Here is a 21255-nt window from a genome sequence, read left to right on the forward strand (position 1 = left end):
ATTCCAGTGTTTTTCTCAAAGACAGTCTTGGAAGTCTTGCTATAATGTAAGAGAGCGGGATGTAAAGTATAATGAGAAACATCATAAAGCAGTAAAACAGATCAGATGAACCAAATCCAATAAGCAATTGTTACTAAGAAATCAAGATACTCTTCAGCATCTGTATTGTACATCATTACTTAATGTAACTTAGTGTGACAGCTCTTAGTGACGTGGCCAATGTTTTCTTTTCTGGATCGATTCATAATCATGTTTCTTATAGCACTTAGGAAAATTAAACTCATAAATTTGGTAATTAAGGGGTTCAATTAGCATTCAGAGATTATTTATTTTTTTTAATTTTAAGAATTTGCAGAAATGCATTGACAGGCATTGGCCTCATGATCTAAGAGTTCAATCGTTCCCCCTGAATTCACCCAGCACTTTTTAACCTCCTGAAAAAAATATTTGAAAGGTTAATTCTTGGCTCTAGCCTTTAAAGGCTGGCCAGCATTAACTTTACATGGGCCAATGTAAAAACCATAAAAGACATGTCCAGAATTTAGAAATGTTTATGCAGTGAAACTACCTGCGACTTACAACCGTGAGCCCGCTCCAATAAAACACGGTCTGCACAGACACTCGCATCTGTTTGCCATTACTGCTGCAGTTGTGCCCGTCGTCATTCAAGTGATGACAGACACACAGCTCAGTCCTTGATTTTATACAATACGTTGTCGAACTGATGTACTTATAAAAAACAAAGATTTGAGCAGAATTGTGATGAATCAGCAGAGTGCCTGGTTCCGAGCCTGCTCGAAGTGTCCACCCCCAGACATAACTGCCTATTGCTGTTAAAAATGTGCTTCTAATTGGGTTTTCCTGGAAATCGATGCTTGGTCTGCACTCCAGGTGATGGTTTCCCCTTCATGCTCCTTACAGGGCAACAGGCTTGGGCATATGGTGAATAATGCAGTCTGTAATTTATTCTGGCAGCTGAAATGCCTGAGGAACCCATGCAAAATTTAAGTGTAAGGATGTCCAGGTCCTTTAAAACTAGGACAGTAGCAGGCAAGCAGCAGCTTTTTGTAGCATGTTTTTACAACTCAAAGTGAACATGAGTGGTGGATGATCTGCAAGGGAGTTCAGCAATCAGAAGGCTGAAATAATGATTTTCTTATCCAAGGGCCACTGGATTCTCTCCCTAGAGTCGCTGCTTTGGCTCTGACACTGGTTACCTTTGATGTTCAGCAGCAGTTTTCTGCTGGCATCCTGTGAGATGGCAAACGCCGACATGTTCCCCGCTCCTAGTGGGTTTGGACTGGGCTGGTTTTCTCCTGACAAACCATCTTGTATGTACAGAATCCATACAAGTAATGTATTGCACGTGAACTTTTGGAAACCTCAGCAGCAAATGAAACAGTCGCCCGGTTATTAGTGACCCAGACTTCTTCAGTGCTCTGATACTTGATGAAGTGTAATAAACAGACTTTTAGATGGGGAAATACTCCTCTCAGGGCACATGTTTTACCATCATTGCCTCTGCAGTGTTATACCTTGCAGAGATAGCCTCCTCTTATTTAGCAAGCTAATGGTAATTACAGTTTCTAGAGACACTTACTTCCAGCCACGGTATGCCAGGATGCTCCGTTAACAGTGCCGTCCTCCTTTTGGAAATCCTCTGTGTGACACGCTCTCCTTCGTGCATCTGTCATCAGCCGGTGCGTGGAGGCGTAGGAATACGCAAGCCAGCGAAAGACGTGGTCATCTGGGGTAGGTGTGTAATCCTGGGTTTTCCACATCGATCGCACCATATCGTAGGGGTATGCCACCACCAGCTCTCCTCCCTGCAAATTGCCACCCAGCACAAAAGGGATTTTTTCCATCCATGCTATGATCGCACGCGTCTCAACTGCCACCTGGGAGAAAAAGAATCAGCAGCTTTGATTCAACCCGTGAAATGCGATAATCTTGTTTCAAAGGCAGACCAGATGCAGGAGGCCCACTGCGAGTTTCTTAGCATGGAGCAAGCAGCCAGCACAGAGATGTGACCAAGGAAATGACTTCTTTAAATCGTGGCGCCTGACAGCCATGCTTGGGAGGTCACCAACAACCCATAAAAGCTAACAAAACCTTAATGTTAGTAATTTATGTAGCAGGAACATCTACGTAGAATGAGGCCGAGAGCAGCAACTGACAGAGACGTCAGACCATAACACTGCTCCCTCTGCCATCAGCTGAAATGAGGTTTTGAAATAAGGGATTTTAAACACAAATACTTCTAAAGCCCACAGAACTGCCACAGTTAAGCACCTTCCCCTCAAACTGGGGGAATCTCAGCCACTATAAATAGTTGCCGTTATATTTAAAAGGCCATGCAAAAATAAGTTCAGTTTTGGCACTAAGATCCAATAAATGACTTTAGCATGAGACACCGCATAGGTTTTGCATATACGTCAGCATTTGCTCTGTTGTTTCAGATAAGAATATATTTCAAATAAGAACAAATAAGAAAACCCCAGAAAAAAAAAAATCTGTATGGTGACTAAGTTTGCAAAGAGTTCATCGATGCTGCGAAACGGGAGAAGACTGAGCCCTGTGGTGGGTTTCTCTTTGTCTACCTGTTGCTGCCTAGTTGGGTATTGAGTCCTCCAGCTTCTTGCAATAGCTTGAGGGAAAAAGGATCCTCCAGCAAGCATTTCCCTCTATAATATGGAGGTGAATGGTACTTTTGTTGTGCATTTTTATTTTCCCCTTTGTGTTCCCCTCTCTCTGGCCTTACTCACGGTGGCGTTTTCGGACAGGTACCAGTCGGGGATCGGGATATGATGGTTTGGAACTTTTCTTTTACTCTTCTTTTGATCTTCTGACTCCCAGAGCAAGGAGTTTAAATCAGGGAAATTATTGTTGATGTCAATGCCGTCCTGAGTCCATCGTCCTAAAGACCAGCCCCCTAATTCTGAACCCTTAGATTAACAATAAAAAAAAAAAAAAAAAAGAAAAAAAAAAAAATGACAACCTGCGAGTCCTCAGCAAAGTGTTTGTGGATGTGTCAGAAATATTTCTATACAGGGAAATGGAATGATTAAATATTTAAAATAATTGTTTGCTTGTTTTTCATTTTTTATGAAACCCTGAATGAGGTGAAGAAAAACCTATGAAAAATTACTTGTGGTTAGCCAAAATGTTCTGGTTTGTATTCCAGGTTTCTCTTTAAGATTGGTTTTCCCCTGGGTTACAATGGATAGCATATATTCCCTTCCACGACTGTGAGTGCCACTTCTGTATTCCAGTCTTTTACAGACTGCCCTGGAAGATTTTCCAGTGTGTTTGACCAGCCCCTGAAATTTTTCCTCCTGGTGTCTGTCTTCTTCCAGACTGAATTATTACAATGCCCAACACACTGTGCTCTCCTTAAGGACGCACTATTAAATTTCAGCTGTGGAGGAACACAAATTTTCACGTGCTTAGCTTGGTTCCTCATGAGAAACAGATTGCATGAATTTTCCATAATGGTGTTCCCATTGATCTATACACCTCAGTATAGGTTGTTCTGGCAGTCTTTATGACCCTCGTTTTCATACACATCTTCCTGTTAGCCAATGCCACATAGAATGTTGTTTCTTTCAGCTTTTCCGAGTAAGATGTTTCAGTGGTTTGTGTTTGCTTTGATGTGTCTATTTTAAATTTATTTTATTTTGATTGCTTGTAAAACATAATCTTTGGGAAAAAAAAATAATGACAGCAGGAGCATGTTTTATTCATCTACTAGAAGTAAAATAATTCCTTGATATGTCCATATTTACGTTACCGCTTTATATGCCTTGTCATAGCCATCTGGGTTGACTGAGGGCAGGAGGTGGATTCTGGTGTCCTCAATGAGATGAACAATACGTGGGTTCCCAGCCAGGTATTCCTGGCACATAAACTGCATTAACAAAAGGATTAGTTCACGTCCAAGTACTTCATTCCCATGGGCTCCCGCAATGTACCGAAATTCAGGTTCACCTGTCGAAAACACAGGGGGCAGAAGTATAGTCAGAGCAGTAAATAAATATCTAACCAAATTTCACTGATGTCAGTCAGCAACGTTTCGCTTGAGGAGAGTTGGAGCAATGCCTTAACTGGGCAAATGATAGATGAGATGTAACTTTATAGAAACAAATAATTACTTTCCGTTGCTATTTTAAAAGAACAGGTTTACGTATCGGTGATATCTAAAGTCACTGTGTAAAACCTCCAAAATCTATTTTCCATTAAACAGATTTTTAATTATACTCACAATTTCAGCACGTTACAGCTAGATCTTAAAAGTTCTGATAATCTAAAAATAACATGAAAAATACATCACTAATAGATATTTGGGACAGATGCTAAGGCTCTTAAAAGATAACTGTCAGTAACTGTACATAATTGATCTCTGACTCCAGACACTCCTTTTCCCTCATTAATCAAAAAGACAGGTTCATAGATATTTTTGAATGTTATAGTGAATGCCACAATAGTTGCACTCAACTACAAAATACTTCGGAGATGAATAGGAATAATGCCAGCTTTAAAAAAAAAAAAAAGCTCCATAATTTATTTGTCCTTTGTATGAATAACACTTGCAGACATCGACAGGACAGCCTAACTGGCCAAGCTATGGCTTGTGGCTGGATCCACCCTTCCAGTTTGTCTGGCCCATGGTGCACCCTTTGTGTATTTTCTGCAGGACTCTCAAAAATAAGTAAGTAAATAGGCAAGGCAGATTGGATGAATTATTCTGGTGTTAACATCTGAGATTCAGAGATTGCGGTCTAAATTAAGTTCCAAGCCTACTGGGAGATTATGTCTATTGTGCTCCATCCCTTATGGCAAAGTAGGAAGATGTCTCAGGAGCATGTCGCCGCACACCTCCTTTTGTGGTAGGAACACATATCAGGGTATTTATGGACATGGCAAAGCACAAGATGCCTTTATTCCAACAGCTGCTCCAGGAACTATCGTAGTGAGATCTTTATTTTTCTCCACAGAAAGACCAAAGACTGAATTACTTTCTATTCTGAAGAATTAGATCAGTGTAGGATATTGTACCCCAACACTCACCAGTGAAGGATGATTTGGGAGATTTGACCTGTTCTCGCTTGCAATGCATTTACCCCATATAAAAATAAAAGGTAAATTTCTATCCAAAGCTACATAAATCTCCACAACTAAAATCCATTCCTGAGGCCTAACATTCACTTTTATGTTGTTATTGTAAAGAATAAAACTTATTATCATTAAAGAATTTGATTCCACATTCAAAATGCCTTCTATTTGTGCTCACTCTCCACTTCCCAATTTAGAAATATAGTGCTGACGTTCCTCCCACATACATTGGAAATCTTTGCTGCCACGAATATAATTCCATCAGTGATAATTACGGAAGATACAGAGAATGAGGAGGGGGGAAAAAAAAAAGACAAATCCCAACACCCTTCAACAGATTTAGTTAGATTAAATCCTAACCAACTTCGTGTTCTCCTGGGTTGTCAGAAATCTCGACAGCATACAGCTTTAATCCTTGGTTGCTTTTTCCAATATTGTAAATTCTTGTGATATTCGGGCACATTTTATTCACAGTTTTCATCAACTGCCAAAAAAAAAAAAAAAAAAAAGACATATAGTTAGACAATGCAGCAGCAAAAATAGATCCACTATTAATTATTTCATTGCAAATGGGTTGTGGCAGAAACTTAATTTTTTTTGGATTGTTTCTTAGTTGTAAAAGCTTTCCGTTTAGTTCATAAATTTGTGGCTCTGCTATCACACAACATAATGTTTGTTCCGCTGGAACCAGATGAATACTGTCAGCTGAAACACTGCAGTGTAGGTGAGGTTCAAGATCTTTCTTACATGAGATGTATTTGCAATATTATCACAAAATTAAGGACTTGAAGAGGAAGTCCAACAGGAATAAAACCAGCAAAAACATACTACTATACCGTCAAGAGGTAGTAAAACACGTTTTGAAAACATTACGCAGTGGAGAGTAATTAGCCACCTTAACATTTCTTTCAACACACTCTGATTTACTACAGCTGGGTGACTTGAGATGACGCAGCGTGTTAGCGGCACGGCAATGCCCGTACATTACAAGTTGCCACAGCCGTGCTCTGCCCAGTAATGGAGATTTCTCTCTCCTTTACCCTATGCAGCAACAATTCCATTCAAAACAAACAAAGAGAGAAGAATATCATTAATTTAAACATGATTTTCCCCAGTGAATTCTGATGACACCTGCCTCCACTGAGATAGAAACCAAGCCCACCCTTCTTGTACTAACTACAATGTGAAACCTCATATAGAAAAATCATAAAGGTAAAGGCAGTGTTGATGTGGCCAAAACAGCAAAATAGATATAATCTGGACGAGTCCATAAACAGAGCGGGATACACTCCTTCAGTAAATAATAGATACCTCATAATTTGCTTACCAAGTCTCAGCAAAAATTAGAATTAATAATGGTGATGCCAACAGCCTGTCTGAAGACTTTCCTCCCATCGCAATCTATTCTATTCACTGTTCTAGAGACATCGCACGACATTGTCAAAATATTATCAAATAGCCTTAGTGCTTACTAAAGTGCGTAGAGAGGGCCATAGAGGCGGCCGTGCTTAAGGGTATAGCTCTGTTTAAACCCATGGAGTTACACAGATGTCACCCAGGTAAGGATATCTGGAGTCTAAACTGTCCCACCATCAAACACTTTACTGTGGCATTTCAGCTGAATGTCAAAATTTACAAACAAGACTGAAAATTCTTTGTGTTAATAATAAGTATTTGCAAATAGCTTTAAATTACATGAATTTATCTGTCTCCTTTTTTTTTTTTTTTTTTTTTTTTCCCCCATCGGAAGACATTAAAGAAAGAAATAAGGACTTTACTGTAAATTGGAGCCCTAGGGACTATTAATTAGACAATCTTTTCATAAACATACATTATTGAAGAAACATTATAGCGTAACAAAACTCTTTGCTCACATAGTGCTAATTTAGAAACAATATTGGATAATCACAAGGCTGATGATTTAAAAAATGCAATAATTAGATGTGTCCAATTCCCATGCCACCATTTAGCAAATCTAAGTGGAAACACAATTCACATTGGGAAGAACATCATTAAAATTCCTCTCATAAAAGGCTCGCCTCCTATTTATAATCACGTTGCAAAGAGACCAAACAGATGTTAATTTTGTACATTCGTTCATCTCACACGTTAGTTTTGTACACGTGAGAAACAATTTCTTTTACAAATCTAAACTCGGCACTTGGCTGAAAAATAGCCAGTTACGCTCTTTCAGTGTATTGTCTGGTTTCTTATCTACTTTTTTTCACCACTGTCATCATCATCACTGTGCTGCTATTTCCACGGAACTCCTTTTAACATTCTAAGCACATGTAAGTGGGTATGACATCATTTGTTGTTCCAGCTGAAACAAGTGGGTGAAGCCAGAGGACAATGTTTTACATTTTATAGTGTTTGATTTAAACTAACTTTCTGATACAAACTGAGTTAAGTCTTCATGGTCAACCTGCTCATAATGAACCAAAAACATCTTTAATGGATATGGAGCTATGGATCTCTTGCTAGAGCCTCACCGACCAGAACTTATCCAAGATATACTGGTGGGGATTATTAGTTTATATCCTATTGACATGAAGATGAAAGGGATTATTATTGGATCAGATACCATGTTTTTCTCCAGTAGAGATTTTTTTTTTTTTTTTTCACTCTGCCAATGAGTACAGATATTGCATTAAAAGGTCTATTTTAACAGGCTGAAAATGGCTTTCTGTAATGTATAATGTTACTGTCTATTAGTTTGTCTCCTCACATCCTCTTCAAAGTACAGGAAACTCCCTCCTGGCTGATGTATCAGTGCATCCATGCAGCTCCCCAAGTTGTGAAATAGAGAAGATGAGCCTGTCCTCTCGGAGCTGTCTCTGAAATCAAGCTGCAGAGCAGAAGCTTTCCTAACGTGCCTGGCGCTTCAGCACGTGCAGGATACCAAGAACATCCATTTAGGAAAGCAGTTAAAAGCATATTAAAAGCTCATTACTAGCAAGAAAAATTCCTAGAACCGAGTTCAAAGTATATTACAAAGAGTGGAAGTATTTGTACTGGCCTCAGTAAACTTCCCATCATCTCCCTAATTGCAAGCATGTGATTACTTTCTGAGTCAAACAAAGAACGTTTCCTGAATTAGGGCCTCTGGAGCAGACTTCACCATGGCTCTTCTGATAACAGTATGGATATAGTAATGTAGTTAAATGTTTATATGTAAATACAATACTGAAAATGAACATATTTCACATTGGCTTTTCTCATACCCATTTCCTACATATAGCACGACAGGTCACCTGAAACGTCACAGCATTTTTGTTGCACTTTGTACAAATTCTCAAAGACAACTGATGGTAACAGTCAGTCAGGGCTTTATTGACAGCCAGCAGGACTGTAAAACACTTTCACAATTACATTCACTAACAGTTCTTATTTGACAGTTCCTATTTGTTTGTCACTACCAATTGTTTACCCTATTAGCACCCTGGAAAAAAACTTCCATGCAGTCTTTGAAGAAGCCCCACAAAACTGAAGGTCCAATTCCTCCATTCTGCAGAAAAGTTGTATTAAATGTAGGTCTAAGTGCCATTTACACTTAGAGGAGGCAAAAGGACTCTCAGTCAACGTCTTTCAGATTAGAGCTATTCTTTATCCTCTGTGGAGTTCACAGAATCATCAATTTACGTTGGAAAAGACCCTTAAGATCATTGAGTCCAACTGTTAACCTAACACTCCAAAAGCCTCTATTTCTTGTTCTGCTGAGCCAAAAGAGAAACTACCTCCCTCCTTGAGCTTGGAGACTATCAGGTAGAGACTCTCAACCCGGCATTGCATGCAACCTGGGAGGTTTGCTGGGTTTTGCTCTAGTCTTCTACATTTTGTTCTTTCACACTCAAAGAAACCTGTTCAATTGATGACATATACAGTGCTCTTCAATGTTCTGGATTATCATTTCAGCACGTCCATAAAGACAGCTGTCCATGAAGAGCAATGTAAGACTTCAGGAGTGCTCGAAGTCTGGCTTGTCCCAAGACATGAGTCACTTTCCAGTTAAATGGATTTCAGAATTAACACTCCTATTTCCTAAGAAAGATATGATCTGGGTTTGTTATTTCAAAACCAATGTTGTTCTCAAATGTCCACCTCATACTATTTCTGCGGATATTTATCAAGAATTATAAGAGTTTCCCATACAGCATGAATTAATCATGTAAATGTTTTGGACTGTAAGACAATCCTGACTTCTGCATACGAGACACAGCTAGTGTTCCCACTGACTGAAAGAAGAATCTTGAATGCTCTTTTAAGAGGAAAAAAAAGGGTACCATAAATTTCATCCTCCTAAACAGAGAGTTCTATGAAAATAATCTGACACTGAGAAAAACCCTCCCTCTCACAAATACCTGACATACTGCAATGCAATGTAATGTAATGCTTCCAAAACACCTTCTCCTCCTTCAGCATTCCTGATAAACAACTTCAAAGAACGGTGTCTTTCTAAGAATGTTGGCAGTGAAGTAGCTAAGAGAACGAGAATAATGTACATTATTTAAAAAAAAAAAAAAAGTTGGCTCTGGAAATTGACAGTTATTTTTTCCATTTCACACTCAGAAAAATTTTGAAGTTCTAAAAATTGTTTGGGGGATATAACACTTACTGCATCCCAACTCACAATATTCTGCCTACCAGCAGCGGAACCCAGTTAGAATCCAGTGAACTCTGAATTAATCATTTTGACACAGAGAAAACCAGAAATTGGGAGAGCATGGTCAAAGACAATTCACAACTGACCAGCTCTCAGCCACAGTCACAAGTTTGCTACTTGTAAGAAAAGTGGAAAAACATTGTTTTAAAGCTGTGTCTTTTCCCCAAAGATATTTCTAACCTGACCAACTTGCCTTTCTGCAATGAGAACGTAAGATACATTTTATTGTTCTTGACAGTAATTATGCCAATTGAGTTTCTACTTGTCTAATCTTTGTGCTAAGAAATATAGGCCATGAAATCTCCACTGAAATAAGTGTGTGACTCAGTACACAATTGCTCAATAAAAATGGTGATTCATGCAGTCTAAATACACTGAAAATTCAGCACACAGCAAATGATTCACACATTCCAAGTCCAAGCATATTATCTTTATAGTTGAAGAGAAAGTGGACAGAAATATTTCTTTCGGACAACCCACGCCAGTGCTTGTGGCAAAATGAAGCAAGATTAAAAACAATAACAAAACCAACAGCATTGCCTGTTTGAAGTTAAAGGAACAAGAATAACAAGGCTGATAGATTTAAAATTATACTAACGGGATGTTTTTTTTCTAGTGGTTTTGTTGAGTTTTTGCTGATTTTTCACAGCTGTGAATACAGAACTTGAGTCTGTATAGTTTATGCTGATTATCCAAAACCACTGAGATATATGAGAATTCTGATGGCTGAGTCAGGGTCAAATCTGAAAGGAGAAGCCACCATAATATTCACCACTCAAATATACATGGAATAAAAATGATGGTACATTATGTGTAGATACACCCTCTGTCATGTAGTGTCACGTTCTTAAGGTTAGTTGACATAAAAATTAGGACCTCGGGATTTTAATAGATTAAAACAGGGGAAATGTTTCTTTAAATAGATCGCAGACACCATTCAATAATATTTTTAACAGGTAGAATTCAGATTCCGTAAGAGCTCAAAAGCCTGCACCCATCCACCCTCCATCCAAGAGGTCACACACCTGCCTCTGCCTACCTGCCTCATTTCCTTGTAGTTGTGATGTTTAAAGTCAAGATTATCTGTGGTTGTCATTTCATTTCTTCTGTGGTAATAATTATTTGGGTCTGAGAAAAGAAAGAAAAGGATTTTCACGTGCTTATGAATTTCAAATATATAGATGCTTAGCCATAATGCATGCAAGGAATGTGGAAACCTGAATTCCATTGTCCTGTATGTATTTTAAACAGGTTTTCAAAAACAAAACTCAAAAAAAACCCCAAAACCCCTAACAAATTTGAAATATTTTTAATTACTACACAAATCAGCTCATATAGATTGAAACAGAAACAAAGAGGCAGCAGGCATCAGCTTGCTCCGCAGCTACTCTGCATGAGCAACTAAACTTCAACAGAAAAGCAGAAGGGTATCCTTAGGCTACAGAGAAGGGCAAAAGACACTGGAAAATGATGAGTCAGATGCAAGATAAAAGAGTGGAAAAAAAAAAAGTCACATCAGAGGAAAAAGCCCCAGTAAATGTTTTGTGTCTACTTGATTAATTTCTTATTACAAGGAATTAGCTTTTCGTTTTCTTGATGAGTATTTTCAGAGTCTAGGCACTGCTTGCAAAATACCAGAAGGATCTACTGTGCATATTAAACGTTCCTGATTATATACCTAAACTTTTTTTTTTGTGGAAGTTGGAGGTCTTTGTTACTTTATAATTAGCATATTTATTTTTATATGGATGTAATTTATAGTTTGTGAGTTTTGAAGGTTCAAAGGTGATTTTGTGGATAGAACAAACCCCTTTATTTCCTTGACCTTCCAGGCCATTCACCTGGAAAACAAAACAAAACAAAACAAAACAAAACAAAACAAAACAAAAACAAAAACAAACAAACAAACAAACAAAAGAGGCCGAGAGTGTTAAGGCTTAGCTTTATATTTCTTGATATATTGTGCTTCTAACCTAACCTATTATGGTTTATTTTTAGAAATATTGTGCTTCTAACCTAACTTATTATGGTTTATTTTTAGAAATCAACAAGTCTGTTTGGAAAACATCAGACACATTCCTTAATTTGCCATATCTGGGATGGAATTTGCCATATCTGGGATGTCTGGAATTTTGAGTAATCCTTTGTCGAACCAGTGGTTGTCAGGCAGTTAAGGAAGAATTGCTTCCCTTTGCACAAAACCATCTTCATTTGGTTTAAAATTATTGGGAAAAAAAAAAAAAAGCTAAATATGAAATCCTAAATATCATCCTGTCTTATTACAACACAGCCAAAAGATACTGTCTCTAGAGAAGAAAAATTATGTTTTAAAACAGTATCACCTATCAGTTGCGATATTTTGGGGGAAAAACGCGTAATTGTTAGTAGGTAGAATACATGGATACTATCCTGCAACAACAAGACTTAATGAAATTCAAAACTCATAAAACTTAAAAATACCTTATAACAACATTTCTAAGTTTCTTATTTGTCACTTTAAAACCTTTGCATTGTCAAATTAGTTTTCTCAAGAAAATTTTAAAAGCATTTAGTTGGGTTTTTTTTTCCTATGTGGAAGAAAAGCAAAATTTGAACTATTTGAGTTATTTATGAAATGAAACATCAAAGTTCCATTAAGCTTTACTATAACATTACCCATGTCTCTACCACTTTCTTACTCTTTGTTCACACACTGCTCTCCATTTCCATTCCCTAATCTACAGCAGAAATGTAGGAAGGTCAGTTGAACGCTGCTCTACAAATACGACTGAAAAATGTCAAAAAGCCATCTTGCCTCCACAAAATCTGGCTGTTCAGTGCAGTCTGTACTTCCCAGTGAGAACTTGCTCCATGACAAGACCACCTGGAAATGGACTTGAATTGGAGCCTGATCAGATGCAAGTTTTCTTTCCTTATTGAAAAATAAATTTTTGAGCAATCAAGATGATTAAATTTCACACAATTCACCTAAATTTTTAGGTCTTCTTTCCAAATTAACTGCAGGCTAAACTGATGCAAGTTCACTGACAACAATGATGCTGCACTAACCCTGCAGATGACTGAAACACCAAAGCCTTAAAGGTCAACCCATGTTAATTTGTAGAAATTACTCATTAATATATTGATGACTGAGAAATGGAAATCGTAAAAAAAACCCAACTTCTTCTAGAAAGAGACAATGTGTTTCCTGCCACACGGAATATCTTCACAATTGTAAAAATATGGCCCTGTTGTAAAAATATAAAAATAAACTTCATAAAACTGCCAGAATGTTGAAGGCTTTCTCTATCACCACGAGCCAAAATATACTGCAACCGATATATTTTTCCTAATACTTTAATCCCATTCCTTTCAAAGTTTGGCACTTTTTCCATACATCAAACATTAATATCATGGGAATGGCTGTGAATGCTGTAGAGTTGGTGGAAACTTAAAAAAAAAAAAATAAAATTGTACAGTGAGAATGATTGTATCTCTGGTCCTTCCTCAAAAACATTGCACAATTTGACAGCTCCTTGGAGAATTAACCCTCATATATTGCCAGGCTCTGCTGTGAGTCTGCTTGGATCAGTGGGTTTCTGCTGCAGCAGGAATACAGATTAGAAAATTAAAAGCTAATACGTAGAAGTCTTGTGCACAGCTGGTTAGGTCCACTTTGGTAAAAATTATTTTGTTTAATAGAGAGAATAAGAGACTAAGAAACTCAAACCACAGAAGAATTATTATTGAAATACACTCAGTATTCATGGCACTACCTCAGACAGTCTCTCTTTCTTCCAAGGAGAAAAGAGCCTGCAAAAGTGTGGCACTCCCATTTATACAGAGGAATAAATTAGGGGTTTTTTCTATCACTAATCTATCTTGTACAGTTAATTAATTTTGCGGTTAACGGCAGCTTGTTACCTTCATACTTCTATTCTTCGTAATGATGGATAAGTGTCTAGGAAGCTCTAAGCTGCCCAGCTACCTTCCAGCATGAGAGCTCTGGGGACTGCCCATAAAAAGTACCAGAGAGGACCGATTGCTCAGTGGTTTGACGTATAGGAGGGATTTTATGTTATATTACATCTCTACACAGCACCTCAAGCAGTGGAGCACTGATGCTTCCAGTGGGTTTCCAGTTATAATGTTAAAGCCAACAATTTGTGGCCGTCTTTTTTTTTTTTTTTGTCCTCCTTTAGTTTTCAGTGTTCTTTTAACTGGCACTGCAAAGGTATGAAGTGAGCTTTGCAATGACTTGAAGAGGAAATCAACACTCACAAAACAATATCCCCCAACGTGCTCTCATTTAGTAAGTAAAACTTACATCCATTCCCAACACGATTTGTTCATATGTGCCATTCTCACAGACGTCCTACACTGAGCTGTATGGTATCACTTGTAAGCTCAGAAGTGATGCTCATATGGTGCTCCAAATGGAGGAGATAACGAAGTCATTCAGGTGATTTAGATAAGTTTTTAATAAAAAGAATATTCTAGTCTAAAGCCTTCAGACTGCCTCAAACCCCTCAAAGTGCCATTTTGCAAATGACTGATTTTTTTTTTTAATTTCCATGTCATATAAGGGAATTTGACCTGTCTTCACAAAACACATGACAGCACACGTGTAATCTTGAAAAAAATCTGCTGGCAGACCTACCAGATGATTCTAAGGTTTTTTCAACATGATCTATTTCATGGCAGCCATGAGCATTAACATCACACATTAAATCAGCAATGAAAATGATATTCCTCAACTATAGATAAATTCTTTTCTATATATGTTGATATATAGTCAAATACCAAACTAATTCCAGTTAAGCATAATGAATGATAATAATGGCTAAAAGAAAATCCAAACTCTTTACCTGCAGTAGTTGCTTCATAAAGGTTTTCTCTTTCTAATTATTTCCCACAGTTTGATTCTGATACTAACGGTAAGTCTGAGGATTGTTAATTCTTCTTCAGAATAGTATGTACTTCAGTTTACAAATAAAATATGACAGAAAACCTTTTAATGACACTCACTGCATTGCTGGGGGATGTTACACGTCTGTCATGGTGAGCATGAAGAAACATAATACATTGGCCTTTCCGAGAGAATTATTGAATTTGGCTTCATTTTTATTCAGTCCTTGCTTAGGCAAACTCCCCCAAAAGTTTTAAATTGCCCAAGATTAAGTTTTAGTTTTGCAATGATAAAAGCAGAACACAAGGACAGACTGTCACTCTAAGCAAAAATTTACTCTCACAAGTAGTTCACTGAATTTAGTACTGCTGTCTACACAATCACTTATAATGAACGATACTTGTAGAAAGTCACAGTTTTATACAAAATAAGCACAATTCTAGTCTTAACCAGGTAGCCTGGCAATAAGAGAGAAGCAATGAAAATAGGACTGAATGATGCATCCACTGCAAAACACAGTGCTCCATTACAGAGTAGTTAATTTTTTATCTCGGGTTGAAAGTGATGGCATAATCATGATACCAATGATAGTTTTCTATATAAGAATTATTAAAAATTAAATTTCATCACAAATTTATTCCCCTGAAATAATTGCCCGTTGCCTTGAATACTCTACAGTATAAATAAATGCATGAATAGCTCAGCTAATTTTCTCTCTCCTATCTCTGGGTACTTTTGATCATATGCAGTTTCTTTTTGATTTTTCTTAGATTTGAGAAAGAACAGGCAAGGAAAGTACATCCATCCCTCTGAGGCAATTGCGAAAGATTGTGTGTGTCAGTCTACATCTATGTAAATAACAACATTTTTGGAAACTGGAGAGGAATTAAACGCTGGTGCTTTTGTCCTCTCTTTCCCCAGCAAGAAATGGCAGCACCACCTTCTGCTATCGGTAGGATTTTCTGACATCTTTCCTCCATAGGTAAAGGTTTTTCCCTTGGTGAAACAGCAAACCACTTCTGCTGCCTGAAAGATGGCACAGCTGGATAACATAGATTTGCCTGTTGCCCGACACAGTTGGATAACATAGATTTTATTTGTAGAGTTATTGTAGCAGTGTAGAACAGGTTGTTTGTCAAAACCAGCCTACAATACACCAAAAATGTGTTATGAATAATATATAAGCATTGCACTGATAAAAATTACAACTATCTTAGATAATACCATTAGATAATCAATATCTTCTCCGTTCTAAATAGCATTTTCTCATGATTTGTCCAACTTTTAGCGCACCTAGAATATGCAGGAGATTTTATTAATAGAGCCCTACCCACAGGAATGGGTCCTGGCTGTCTTTAACCATTTCCATCACATTCTGACAGTGCTAACAAGTTTTCCTAGAATATTAATATCTTATTCAGGTTTCTTCTTTATCTGGTATTCCTTCCTTACCTCCCCTTGTGAGCCTATATGATGGAAAGTTGATCTAGAGTACAGACTGAATGCAAATCACTTAATTCAGGGATTAATAAGGACATAAAACCTAACATTACATATTTAAAAGATATGAAGAGAAATTCACATTCATGAAAAATTACTTACTTTCCTTCAGCCCCACTTTTTTTTTTTTTTCTTGGGGTGTTTCCCTACACCCCATCTGCCTGTGCACTGCTACCGCCCCAGGAGGACACAGTGTGTGGGAGCTCCAAAACACACCCAGACTGCTCCTCCTGACAACTTCTTGTACGTTCACACTCAGGGTGCAAATAGAATCAAAAACATACCGGGTATTCAAAGGAATTGAGCATCATATAATTTCTTTTGTGGGTCTTTGGGCTTTGGAAAGGATAGAGGTGTGTGAACTGACAGATTGTTGGTTGTGATAAATCGAGGAGACTTGCTTAGTTCTGGGGGAACAGTGTTGTTTTGAGAGCCTTGCGTGCGATGAATAAAATGAGCTAGAAGGAAGAAATGTCAGTTCTCTCTGAGCTAAAAAGACGGGTCAGCAGCTTATCAAAACCTATTAGTTCTTTCAGTCAAATTACATTTTGAATAAAGACACTCCATTCCCATTGTGTTTCTCAGTGAATGATTCTGGTATTTTCTTTCAGGAATAAACTGAATCAGCCACTGCAGGCAATTAACTCAGTAAATGACTACCAGGAGGAAGCACTGATGCTGTTGCCATGCTAATCCAAGTCCTGCAACAAGCTGTAGCAGCACTTATTGCAGTGTTGGAAGAGCAGAGATGTTCTTACCTCGGTGGCACCTTCACCCACTGATACAGCCTCGTGAAGCTGCAGGGTGACAAATGTTAACACTGCAAAGCAGAATTTGCCCCTGTATGGGTGTATACCCGATAAGAATCTAGTGAAAATAACTGCTGCATTTAATAAAAATCACCTTTCCAAGCATCAAAATTTTGTTCTTTCCTCTTTAAGTAGTTTTACGAAATAGAAAAGTATTGTGAGGGTTTCCCTACAAATTGTTCTCCAAAATGGTTTGAGTGTCATCACTGTTATTCCCTGGGGACCTCCGTGTGCATCCTGCATGCCGGTAAAGTCACAGTGCAGAAGAAAGCTCCGCTTTTCCTTCAGCCTCACACCACGTTATAGAGAGTGGATCCTCTGCAAACCCACACAGGAATTTGAGATAGATCACGGCTCTCCGACAGCCCGCCAGTTCATTCAAGAGCTGGAGGGAAACACTGGCTCTGGAATTGCTCCTCCAGGGTTAAAGGTACAATGAGAAACAAGCAACCCACAGAGCTGGAGGTTTCTAAACCTATGGTTGAAATAAATCAGAATCCTACTGAAAACATGAATATTCGCATACACAGGACACCCCTGGTCACTGCCATTCAAGTCCAGGACGTATTTGTTATCCCCAGAAAAGTAGATGATCAAGTGCTGCTAACTCTCACTGCTTCATGGCAATACACCTACACCCTAAGTTTTATGACAATACTTGCCCCATATTTTGTCAGAGAATTATCCTTTCCGTGCCCCAGATTTTTTTTTTTTCCCATGAGTATTTAAACATCTAAAGGACAAAAATTAGGCTACCTCTTCTTGGCACGTGAAGACCCTACATCAACAGTGGAATTGGAGGCAGCAAGTCTCTGTACAGCAGCAGGAACAGTTAAAGCAGTAATGATAGGCTCTGGAAAGGCAGTTCTCTTTCTGGCTCTAGTATTTTTGAAAATACTATTCATAGCCCCCTGCAAAAAAAAGAAAGAGCTATCCCCAAGGTGCCAGAATTTAAGATCAAAGGAGAAAAAAAAAAAAAAAGGAAAAAAAAAAAGATCAAAGGAAAAGAAGGAGATGTAGAATGAGTAGTGGGCAACTTAGAAAAAGTTTGAACAGTTTTTCAAATATTGATATACATACATGCATAGACAAAAATCCACCGTAAAACTATTTGCAGTGTGCCTAATAGAAACATGTCTGCCATAATTTGCAGAATTGAATGACTAAAATGACCTTTTTTTTTTTTTTTAATTGGCCTCGTATAAGGTTTCACTTCATATACATGGTTTAGAAAAACTCTAATTGTGTTTTGCACTCATATGATAAGAGAAACAACTAACACCTGAAACTTGTGCTAAATATTAGACTGTGCCTTTCCCACTGTCTTTGCCAAGGATAAGAACATTTACTTTCACCTGAGATTTACCAAGGATCATGCTGGATTTGATTATACTTGAAATTTGATAGAAATTCTTTACATCCCCAACACCCCTCCTTCCCCCCTACAAGATAAGCACTAGTTCAGTCAGAATATTTGCCTTCAAATTAATTCAGAGAAGTCCTATGGCATGTACAATAAAATAAAATAATGTAAAAAAAATCAGACTACATGATTCTAACAGTTCTTTCTTGACTTAAAAGTTTAAGACATCTGCAAGTGACTGTCCTGATACATAATCCTATTGCCTCCCTAGTACCTGTGCACTCAGTAAGATTAATTGCACTGCTCTTCATCCCAAACAACAGAGAAAATCTTGTTAGATCATCTATTCAGTCTTGGTTTATTAATAGAGCCACTTATAGTCACAATGCAGTTGCGTTTGAAGAGTTGTCCTGATATGTCCCTGTATCTGGACAAATATTTTTGTTTCTTTTTGCATGACTTCACTCATTAAAGACAGGTATTCTATCAAAAGTGAACATAAACAAAGGAAATAAAATTACTGAGTCTTGGCACAGGCAGACATGTCAACACCAACTGAGAAAGGCTCTTACCTGGCAAAGGACACCCTAAGATTTCCAGTCTCATACAGATGCTACCTTCTTCGAACCAGGACCGGGGGTTTATACGGATGTAGCGTGCAACCAGGGGCACCGGCAGCATGTTGAGAACTGGGATCTCTTTCTCACTGTTCCCTTCAAAAATCTACGTAGGCCAAACATACAGAAATGGCAAGATCAGTCCTTCAAAAAAACCTTTTAGGAATTTTGGTATCAGAAAAAAATGAAGTCACCTGGTACAGCCCCCACGTTGATGGTGGCTCAGGCTGGAACTGCTCTTCAAAGAGCACAGTCTCCCCATGTCCCTCAGAGAGGGGCAAAGGAGCTGGAGCTCTATACCCTCTCTCCAGCAAAAGGCACCTCATGGGCACAAGATTTCCCCGGGGATCAGCAGACTGTTGCTAACCTTTGCATGAATCCCTCAACAAGAAAAATATCACATGCAAGACCACTGCCAGGGTGGCATTCCCATCCATAGGCAGACCCACACAGACTTGTCATGTAGGATATTCTGTGTCCCTCTCTATATTACGTGACATGCTCTTAAAATTAGTGGGATCACGAGAGATGTTGCCTTGTAGACTTATACTGACCAACTGGGCAAAACAAAACTTCATGTAGACAGCACCCACTTTCCCACCTCTGCTCTTCTTCATAAAATATCTATTTCATGATACTCACCACATCTCCAGATTCATTTCTGACAGCGGTCCATGCATGACTGTCATTGCTCACCAACACTCTGTAAGAGGTCACCCAGTTACTCCTTGAAAAAGACAAAGAGTATCCAAGTTATTTTTTTCAAAACTTAGAATGACTGCAAATTGTGTTTAATGTAAGAAACTTGTAAGGCTGCTAGCAATGAAGATCCCACCCAGCAAAGTCATGTCAACTCTTGGCTGAAAAAGAGACATACAAATCTAGATTCAACACATAATTAAAAAAGCCTAGCGCATAGAAGAAAACAAAACAAAACAAAACCCAAAATAATATTCTGGGATTCCAGGAGATGAGGGATTATTGCTCTCTCTTCCTTTTAGACACAGAGTTTGGGATAAATGGCTCATCTAGAATAGATGTATTCAGTGTTCAAAAATCTTACCTTTTCAGCTACAGAATTTCTTCTGTTATTATCAGAGAGGAGGGGGAAAAAAAGTAATAAATCCTCTAGGATGAAAAGTCCGTGAATTTCAACGAGCCAAATTTTCATTTCTTCCAATCCAAGAATGACTGGAGCCTGCAGTCACTCTTGTATTTATTAGCAATAGATAGGAACGAAGAGACAATTCTGTCTCGGCACAGTAGAGTCCAATGGATCACAGCGCTCATGCACTACTACAATATCTGCATCAATCTTCAGTAGGCTGATCTTTCTAGTGGCCCGTTATCTGATTTACAGCAAAATACCCTTCAATCTAAACCAGCAAAATCTTCATTTGTACTTAAATTGTGCCTCTGTATTCAGCTAAAGAAGAATACGAGGAGAAATAAAATGCTGCTTCCTGTATTCTGAGAGGAGTTAAAGCTATGCAGCTTTTACGCGGTCGGGGCATTCCCCATGGTAATGTGTATACAGCTATGGAGAAGGTAATGTCCTGGCTCTCCTCTCGTATTTGTTTGTCTGACAGAGCAGCAGTAATTTTTTTATTTTTTTTTTTTTTTTTCTGACACCTTCTTGGTTTCCATAGGCAGTGACTTGGAGGTGAATTGTGGCTTGGAGGTGCTGTAAAGTCAGTCCAGGATGATTAAATTCTATGTTCATGTATATAAACTGATCGTGCGTAACCAACAGTCACTTGGACACAGGTTCTTAGCTAAGCTACACACTCAGATTGCTGGGTGTGAAACCAGGGTAAGGAAAGCTCTTGGGACTAGAGGCAATTTGGGCGGTTGTGGAAGAAGCAGCAGAGTGTATGGACGGGAGATAAGGGAATATCTGGATGGACAGACACAGCTAAGAAAAGCTTCCCCTTGTGCTGCACCCACACAAATGCAGCTTTGTTTTTCTTTCTTTTAAAAAACAACAAATAATATTATCAAAATACCTATGAACACACATGTTGACTTCACTGTGCTTACGTTTAAAGGGATAAACTAGCTTATATATGTCCACTAAAAGAGAGCCAGTCTTCTGGCAAAGACCAAAAGAGGGGCAGGGGTGGAACAAAAGCAAATTCATCAGGCACAAGATCAGCACAAGTTTACCCAGCTTTGTCTTGTACAAAATAGCGACCTTCAGGTAATGCGTCAGTCCATGCATGGCAGCATTATACAATTATACTATACATAATGATACGTAATAATAATCATATAGCACATTAGTATATTGCATTATAACGTTA

The 21255-nt window shown here is 38.2% G+C and overlaps 1 protein-coding gene across 1 annotated transcript in view; it reads right to left on the reverse strand.

Moving 5' to 3' along the window:
- The window catches only part of CPXM2 (carboxypeptidase X, M14 family member 2), a 43244-nt gene that overhangs the window by 1162 nt on the left and 20827 nt on the right, over positions 1-21255 (reverse strand). Inside the window, exons 5-11 of the mRNA XM_026851559.1 lie at positions 18908-19058; positions 16922-16983; positions 5473-5596; positions 3791-3987; positions 2766-2945; positions 1601-1898; positions 580-791 (exon numbers count right to left, since the gene is read on the reverse strand). Of these exons, the coding sequence (XP_026707360.1) occupies positions 580-791; positions 1601-1898; positions 2766-2945; positions 3791-3987; positions 5473-5596; positions 16922-16983; positions 18908-19058 (1224 nt within the window). The remainder of the gene's footprint in view (positions 1-579; positions 792-1600; positions 1899-2765; positions 2946-3790; positions 3988-5472; positions 5597-16921; positions 16984-18907; positions 19059-21255) is intronic.

This window comes from Athene cunicularia, assembly GCF_003259725.1.
Source record: "Athene cunicularia isolate RWA chromosome 6 unlocalized genomic scaffold, athCun1 chr6_part1, whole genome shotgun sequence".
Classification (NCBI taxonomy): domain Eukaryota; kingdom Metazoa; phylum Chordata; class Aves; order Strigiformes; family Strigidae; genus Athene; species Athene cunicularia.